This window comes from Podarcis cretensis (assembly GCF_951804945.1).
Source record: "Podarcis cretensis genome assembly, chromosome: 8".
Classification (NCBI taxonomy): Eukaryota; Metazoa; Chordata; class Lepidosauria; order Squamata; family Lacertidae; genus Podarcis; species Podarcis cretensis.
The window spans coordinates 68,819-77,628 of record NC_137177.1 but is presented as its reverse complement, the minus strand read 5'-3'; the positions used below and the strand labels follow the sequence as shown (position 1 = coordinate 77,628).

At 44.1% G+C, this 8,810-nt stretch overlaps 1 protein-coding gene across 1 annotated transcript; it reads left to right on the top strand.

Annotated features, from left to right (window-relative positions):
- Positions 1–85: 85 nt before the first annotated feature.
- Positions 86–8,543, top strand: LOC307222953 (uncharacterized protein; the record flags this gene model as incomplete). The annotated part of the gene is made up of 5 exons (XM_079988564.1): positions 86–259; positions 833–914; positions 4,742–4,824; positions 5,143–5,269; positions 6,460–8,543. The coding sequence occupies 5 exons, from the start codon at positions 86–88 to the stop codon at positions 8,127–8,129; spliced, it is 2,136 nt and encodes a 711-aa protein (XP_079844690.1). The 3' UTR covers positions 8,130–8,543.
- Between the last annotated feature and the right edge of the window lie 267 nt (positions 8,544–8,810).

Here is an 8,810-nt window from a genome sequence, read left to right as displayed (position 1 = left end):
ACTCAGACAGGAGGCCAAAGGACCCCGAGAGATTTGCAGCCAACTCTACCACTTTTGCCACCAGTGGCTGAAGCCAGAAAGGCACATGAAAGCTCAGGTGTTGGACCTGGTGATCTTGGAGCAGTTCCTGGCTGTCCTTCCTCCAGAGATGGAGAGCTGGGTGAGGGAATGCAGAGCGGAGACCAGTTCCCAGGCGGTGGCCCTAGCCGAAGGTTTCCTCCTAAGTCAGGCAGAGGAGAGGAAGCAGGCAGAGCAGCAGGTGAGAGAGACTTCCTCTGGAAACTCCCAAGGGGCTCCAAAGCGGAGGGAGAATATCCCCAAATGCTCTAGTACAGAGGTTTTCACCTTTTCTGAGTCCATGGTTCCCTTGATCAAGTACATCCTTTCTGCATGGGGAAATGCTCTTTGAGCCTTAGAAATCCAGTTATGTCACCCTGTGCCTGCTGCCTCACCCCTTTTCAAACACCCTCCTTTGTGGAATGTTCCCTCAGCCTCCTCTCCCCTCTCCTTGGGAGTCCTCCCGGTAGGGATGAGCGATATCTGGTTTTCAAGCAGTTAAGTATCACGATATCTCAGTATATCATGATATATATCTGCCGTGGTGGAGGGCCTTGCTGGGCCTCCCCATGGGAGCAGAGGGTCCCACCCTACCTCCTCACAGTGGCAGAGGGTGTGCTGCCTTTCCCCGCAGCAGATGAGGGCCTTGACAAGGTTCCCTGCGGCAGTGGAGGGCCTTCAAATGTAAGGAAGTAGTAGATTTAATAAAAATACTAAATAAACTTTTCTACTCCTTCTCCCCATTCTCTGTTTTGAATCCATGTTTCTCTTTCAGGGGAAGAATCTTTTTGCAGAAATGGGTGTTGATTCTTCGGAGGCAGAGAAGACTCCGTTGGACACCAGAGTGAGGCCTCTGGGTAAGGAGGAAGGAGTGTTTTCTCCCCCGTTTTGTCACATTCTCTTGGTTTCGAAACTAATCTGTGAGTTCTTTGCATCTTTTAGGTGAAGACACTTGGAGTCCAGAGCTCAGGGGTGGGGGGAGATGTATTTTTGCACAACCAATATATGAAATGAGTACAAATGTCTAAATGTACTCGGCAGGGGAGACTTTTACAATAGTAATTTTTATTTTTCAATTTTTCAAATTAATTTTCCACATTTATAACAAAAATAACATACAAAACACACAAAAGAAAACACATTACAGTACTAAAGAAAACAATAAAAAACAAATAAAATCACTTATTACTTCTATCCTAATTTAGCTTTCATTGTTAAATGACTTCAAATCTCCCCTAACTGAATTTCATTGTATCACCTTGTAACAATTCTCCAAAATCATATTTCTAATAAAATTAACTCCTTCTATTTACTATCCTCTCTCTTTTATTGATATTCTTATCCTTAATTCTTTACAATTCATTCTTAATCTAAACCTATTTGATATTTCCAAGTAACTTCTAATTATCTTATGTTACAATATTTGGCTAAATATTCTTTAAATTTCTTCCGGTCTTCTTGATACGCCTCTTCTTTCTGGTCACGGATTCTTCTAGTCAGGTCGGCCAGCTCCAAAAAGTCCAACATCTTCACCTGCCATTCTTCTATTGTTGGTATTTCTTGAGATTTCCAATTTTTAGCTAATAGCAGTCTTGCCGCTGTAGTGGCATACAAAAACAATCTAACATCTTTTTTGGGCAATTCCAATCCTATTATTCCAAGTAGAAAGGCTTCTGGTTTCTTAGTAAATGTATTTTTCAACATTTTTTTCAACTCATTATAAATCTTTTCCCAGAAGTCTTTCACCTTGGGACACATCCACCACATATGATAAAAGGTGCCTTCTTTTTCTTTGCATTTCCAACATAAATTGTCATTCGTGTGGTAAATCTTTGCTAGCGTTACCGGGGTTAAGTACCATCTATACATCATTTTCATAATGTTTTCTTTGAATACAATACATTCAGTAAACTTAACTCCTTTCTTCCACAACCTTTCCCAATCTTCCATCATTATAATGTGTCCACAATAGTAATTTTTATTAGTTTTCAATTACAGTCCTATAATAGCCTCATTATAACAATGCCAAATTACAATACAATTACTAATACCAACCCAAATTATATAATTTAGGTGCCCCCCCCCACGATGGTTTGATGATTTTCTTTATTTCTGCATTCCAAAATCTTATTAATTTCAATTACACTCCAGTCAAGATAACAATCATTTATACAACAACTGCAATATTAATGATTTCCATTCATTTTGACACATTAAATAATATATAAAACTACAAGTGAGGCACTCCAGCTATATCCTTATTCTTCCTGTGTGTGGCAATCTTTCTGTTCATGATGTTTTTCCTGTCCTTGTAAAATGTTCTGTCTATCTTTTCCTGGTTGTAGCTGTTCTCCATCATTCCTTGGGCAGAGCTAATATCCCACTGTGGTTTCAGAAATTCTCCATCGCTCCGTTGGTTAGGGTTAGGGTTAGGGTCAAATTCAACCCCTAAAGACCTTGCAGCTGTTTCAGTCCCACAGTTTATGATCTCATCCCTTCCAGCAACATCTGTACATTAGTCCAAACTGAGCTCCAATTGACAGGAAAACCTCTGCTCCTTAATGGCTACAAAGGAGGGTTTTCAGCAGGCAAATGGCTTTTGCACTCAGTCCCCCTGCTTCGTTGTTTGGCAACTTTAACAGCAGCTGCAGAAATCACACGGTCCCAATAAATAACCTGTTTTTGCCACTTTTCTCCGCCTGGGAAGGAGAGGGATCTGTCAAACTGCAAATGATTCAGTAATGAATTTTATCAGCTCCTTCACAACTTGCAGATTGCTTACATCCCTCTAGCTGGCCGAATATAAACGCACATGTCAGAGCTGCCTCTAGGTCCCAGCTCACAGAGGACCAACGCTAGGCTGTAGTTATGTACAAAAGTCTTTATTGAGGTTCAGTTTCCATTTTAAAGCCGCAGCGCGCAGCTCTACGTCTCGACCCTAGACCAGCGAAGTCCCGTCTGAGTCTCCGCCCCTTCCACACCAGTTTAAGACTCTCGCTTTGCTCCACCTCTTCCTAAGTTCCTTTCTCCTCTGGGCCCTCCTGCCCGCTAGGGTTTCATCCTTTCTGGACTCCTCTGACGCTGACCCTGATGATTCTTCCCCCTCCTTCCGGCGGGCTTTAGGACCTGGTTCCCTATCCGGGCTACCTTCTGTGCCGCTCGCCTGTACATTTGAACTTGGCGCGCGCGCCCAGCCTGCAACTTTCCTCTTGACCGTTCCCTCGCTCTCCGATGGAGGCATGGCCACCCCTGACTCATCTTCTCTCGCTGGTGGTGAATATGTGGGCTCTGATACCTGGGACTCCTCCCCCCCACTACGCTCTGGTGGGGAAGCTGGTCCCGATTTCCAACTGCTGCTCTGGGAGTCCCCGCTGGCCCCTTGTTTCTGGGGTGTCCCCCTTGGGTCCCCCCTTGCCCTGCCCATCGGTGCCCCCTTCTGTGAATCTTCTGATTCGCTGGAGAGGCTCACGGAATCTATCGGGCTGCTGTCATCCTCTCCTACGCTGCCCTCGGATTGCTCCCCCTCGCTCTCCATCTCCTCTCCTCCCTGCACTCCCGCTGAGTCCCTGACAGCACAGTTATCCAATTAAATTAAATTCCAAGTCCTTTTAGCATTATTCAGTTCAGTCCATAAATAATAAAGGATAGGGAAGAGTCAGCTCTAATTTTCCATCGTAAACATTTTGTAAAATAGAGCTTCCCTCCCTTTTTCCTTTTTTTACACACAAAGTTCCATTTGATGTTATATTCCATATCTGCAATCCAGTTTCATCCCTGCTCACCTGTACATATATAATTTGAACTAGCATTCAATGGTGGGTTGCCAAATCATAAATGTAGAGAAGAAAACTTTATACAGTGGTGCCTCGCAAGACGAAATTAATCCGTTCCGTGAAGCTCTTCGTATAGCGGTTTTTTCGTCTTGCGAAGCAAGCCCATTGACAGCTTAGCGGATTAGCGCTATTAGCGGTTTAGCGGTTTTTAGCGGATCAGCTGATTAGCGGCTTAGGGAAAGGGGGGGGAAACGCAGGAACTCGCAAGACATTTCGTCTTGCGAAGCAAGCCCATAGGGAAATTCGTTTTGCGAAGCGCCTCCAAAACGGAAAACCCTTTCGTCTAGCAGGTTTTCCGTCTTGCGAGGCGTTCGTCTTGCGGGGCACCACTGTATAAAGAATCCGTAGGCTTCCCTCCCCCCCATCTTTTGCACCAAATGAAGTCTTCTCTCAAATTCAACCCCTAAAGACCTTGCAGCTGTTTCAGTCCCACAGTTTATGATCTCATCACTTCCAGCAACATCTGTACATTAGTCCAAACTGAGCTCCAATTGACAGGAAAACCTCTGCTCCTTAATGGCTACGAAGGAGGGTTTTCAGCAGGCAAAGGGCTTTCGCACTCAGCGCCCCCCTGCCTCCCACAACTCATGCCGGAGTGAGAGCCAGGTACTGAGACAAACTGGGAGTGAAGCCCGTTTGCCCTGTCCCTGGGGGAACCTGTAAGGAGAATTACCCTCAATCATCCTTGTTTTTCCTTTGCCAATGATCTCCTGCTGCCCCATTAAGGCAGAGCGGAACCGGAAGCTAGCAGGGGAGACTTTGAGGAAGCCCCATCTGTACTTAGAGATGCACTGTTTTACCTCTGAGAGAAGCAGACGCTCACGGTTTCCACTTACCTTTGTCTCTCCCAGGTGACGGAATGATGTCACCAAGACCTGCTCCTTCATCTTTTCATGGTGGTGGAGGGGAGGCAGCAGCTGTGGACCCAGATCAGGTAGGGGGAAGGAGCCTTGTGGGAAAGGACTGCTTGGATGCAGACTGGCTGGACACAGTTGGATGCAGAGGAATGGTGGGAGGAGCCAGAGAAGAGGGAGCCGACTGGGAGGAGGAGGAGGAGGAGGTGTCTGAAGCTGGAGAGGGAAGAGGGCTGAGGGAGCAGAGGGAGTCTGTGGCAGAGAGCAGCCCAGACTCTGAGGCAGAAGCTGCAGCAGGAGAGAGGGATGAGGAAGGCAGAGAGGGTCTGACCGCTGTAGAAAACAACAGAGCCAAGTGAATGTTCTCTAAGAGGACAGCCTTTTTCCTTTTCTGTTAGGGTCCAGTGTGCTTTGAAGATGTAGCTGTCCATTTCACAGACGGGGAGTGGGCGTTGCTGGATCCTGACCAGAGAGCTCTCCATAAGGAAGTCATGGAGGAGAATCGTGGGATCTTGGACTCTCTCAGTAAGGCTCCCTTTTGGCTCATCCTATCTGTTTTGTAATGCAAGACATCTCTCTATGTGACGAACCTCTGATATTTCGATGGGGCTCAACAGCGCCACCCGCAGCACCTGGGATGTTAACACTCCCACAGCAAACCTTGGAGGGATGGCTATTGATTGTTTTCCCTGTGAATATTCTTCCTCCAGTTCTGCCGTTTAAAACCACGATCAGGCTGTCTGAACTGCCCAGGCCTTCTTAAATGTAGGCTTCAGAGTGATTTGAGGTGTTGAAGTAGCTTCAGTCTTGCTTCTGTCTCTCTTTGGTTGACCAAAGAGTCAACTGACATTGGAGATGGCACAGATTCCACAACTGGACCAAACAAATTCCACCCCAGAAAAGAGCCAGGCTTTTTGAATCTCAGGCATTGAACATCAAACATTTAAAAATTCCCGATACAGAGGTGCCTTCAGAAGTCCTCTAAAAGTTTCATAGTTATCTCCTTGACATCCGATTGGGGGGCGTTCCACAGGGTGGGTGCCCCTACCAAGAAGGCCCCCTGCCTCGTCCCCTGTAACTTCTTGCAGTAATGTAACATTTAAGTAAGGGCACTTGAGTAATAATAATGCCGATATGCTTTCTGCTGCATGCTGTGATGTGAAGAATTTATGAAAACATCCAAATTGCTTTAAAGTGATGCACATCATAATTATATTTTTTAGCCACTGAAGAAGTTTAAATTTGGCAGCTGCTACACACATTTGTTGAACATACAAAAAGTGTTTTTCAGCACACAGAAGTTCATGTTTGCCATTTTCATTCCCCTACTCTTACATAGCCTACCACAAGGCCAGTGTTAGTGTTCCCAAATATTTCACCAGCTCTTAAAATTTGTTTAGATTTATTATTGCATATCAACAACTTAGCATATTGAATATATCTTAATTTTGAACCGGGAACTTTCTTGCATTGGCCACCATTTAAATAGTAATAAAAGCACACACCAAGTTAAGCTGTACAGTTATCTTTTAAAAATTTAATTGAGAGAAAATTCAACTTGATTTGTATATGAAGCTAGACATTTTTACAGAACAAAAGGAATATTATAACATCTAATTCCCTTGAGTTCTTTCCCTGTGATAAGCATTAACTAGCATCACTCCGTAATTTGGGGCTGCACTTCTTCCCGAGGTTCTAATCCATTTGCCTCCTAGTTTCAGCTTGTGATGAATTGGAAATGAAAAACAAGGGAGACCACAAAGAATTCCACACAGTGGAGGAGCCATATCAGGATTCAGACTGTGGAGAGGTCTTCAGTCAGAGCTCCCATTCCCCTTCCCATCAAAGAAATCCCCTTGAGAAGAAGCGCTATCAGTTCTTGGAATGTGAAAAGAGCTTCAGTCACAGGGCCCATCTCACTGCCCATCAAAAAATTCATACAGGGGAGAAACCATATAAGTGTGTGGAATGTGGAAAGAGCTTCACCTGGAAAAAAAGTTTTACATTCCATCAAAGAATTCATACAGGGGGGAAACCGTATCAATGCCAAGAGTGTGGAAAGAGCTTTAGTCACAGCAACCATCTCTCTTCCCATCAAAGAATTCATACAGGGGAGAAACCCTATCAGTGCTTGCAGTGTGGAAAGAGCTTCGGTCACAGGGCCTATCTCAATTCCCATCACAAAATTCATATGAGGGAAAAACCATATCAGTGCTTGGAATGTGGAAAGTGCTTCAGTCGAAAAGAGAGTTTCACTTCCCATCAAAGAATCCATACAGGGGAGAAACCGTATCAGTGCTTTGAATGTGGAAAGAGCTTCAGTCACAGCAACCATCTCACTTCCCATCAAAGAATTCATACAGGGGAGAAACCATATTGTTGTTTGGAATGTGGAATGAGCTTCACCTGGAAAGAAAGTCTCACTGCCCATCAAACACTTCATACAGGGGAGAAACCCTATAAATGCTTGGAATGTGGAAAGAGCTTCACCTGGAAAAAAAGTTTCACTTTCCATCAAAGAATTCATACAGGGGGAAAACCCTTTCAGTGCTTGGAATGTGGAAAGAGCTTCAGTCACAGCATCAGTCTCACTTCCCATCAAAGAATTCATACAGGGGAAAAACCCTATCAGTGTCTGGAATGTGGAAAGCTCTTCAGTCAGAGAGCTAATCTCACTTCGCATCAAAGAATTCATACAGGAGAAAAACCATATCAGTGTTTGGAATGTGGAAAGAGCTTCACTTGGAAAATAAGTTTCACTTCCCATCAAACTATTCATACCAGGGGAAAACCATATCAGTGCTTAGAATGTGGAAAAAATTTCAGTCACAGCCGCTATCTCACTTCCCATAAAAGAATTCATTCAGGGGGAAAACCTTATAAGTGCTTGGAATGTGGAAAGAGCTTCAATAAAAGTGACCACCTCACTTCTCATACAAAAATTCATACAGGGGAGAAACCTCATCTGTGCTCAGAATGTGGAAAGAGTTTTAGTAGGAAGGGCAGTCTCATGGTCCATCAAAAACTTCATACAAGGGAGAAACCTTATCATTGCTTGGAGTGCGGAAAGAGCTTCAGTCAGAACTTCAATCTCACAGTCCATCAAAGAATTCATACAGGGGAGAAACCCTATCAGTGTTTGGAATGTGGAAAGAGCTTCAATCAAAGCAGATGTCTCACCATCCATCAAAGAATTCATAGTGGAGAGAAACCATTTCAGTGCCAAGAGTGCGGAAAGAGCTTCCGTGAGAAGGCCAACCTCACAACCCACCAAAGAATTCACAGTGGGGAGAGACCGTTTCAGTGCCAAGAGTGTGGAAAGAGCTTCAGTCAGAGAGCCAGCCTTACTTACCATCAAAGAACTCACAGTGGAGGAAAACTATAAGAAGTGTTTGTGTAGGCTTGTCTGGTAGGAAGCTGTAGCTTCTGATTACTTGGTATTCTTGGAGGGAGCTTGTGAGGAAACTATGGTGCCTGTGGCCTCCCAGCAAAAAGGCGCAAAAACTCCAAACAGCTTAGACAGTTAAAAATACTCAGACAAGTTTATTCATACATAAGAAGGGCTTTCTGGAACAGACTGGGCAGCTGCTTTGCATCCACTTGAAAGCAAGAGTGAGATGTTATCTAATCAAATAGTTAATGTAATGGAAACAGCAAACACACTTAACAACACCTTAAGCATCGAAACAACTGCAAGCATCTTAAAATTTCAAATGGAAGTTTTGATTTAAAATTTGCAGCTCAATTGGATAAAAATAAAAGGTGAAAAAATAAACTATCTGGGATTCTGGAAAAAGAGGAGGGGGGGAGATATTATTGCATTTATTTTAAGTTGGTTTGACAGTTTGAAGATAGAATCCACCCCCATCACTCTCCATGACATTGAAAGGGCACACAGAGTGGGTGTGCTTTGAGCTAAAAACACACACGTCCCAAGAAATGTTGTTTGCTTTGAAGGCTACCAAACTAAAACTTTGATTTAGTGCCCTATTGCAACTATTGAGAAATGATTCAGATGTTATACCTCTGTGCTGAAGGCTGCAGGGGCTTCCTCCCAATGGGGTTT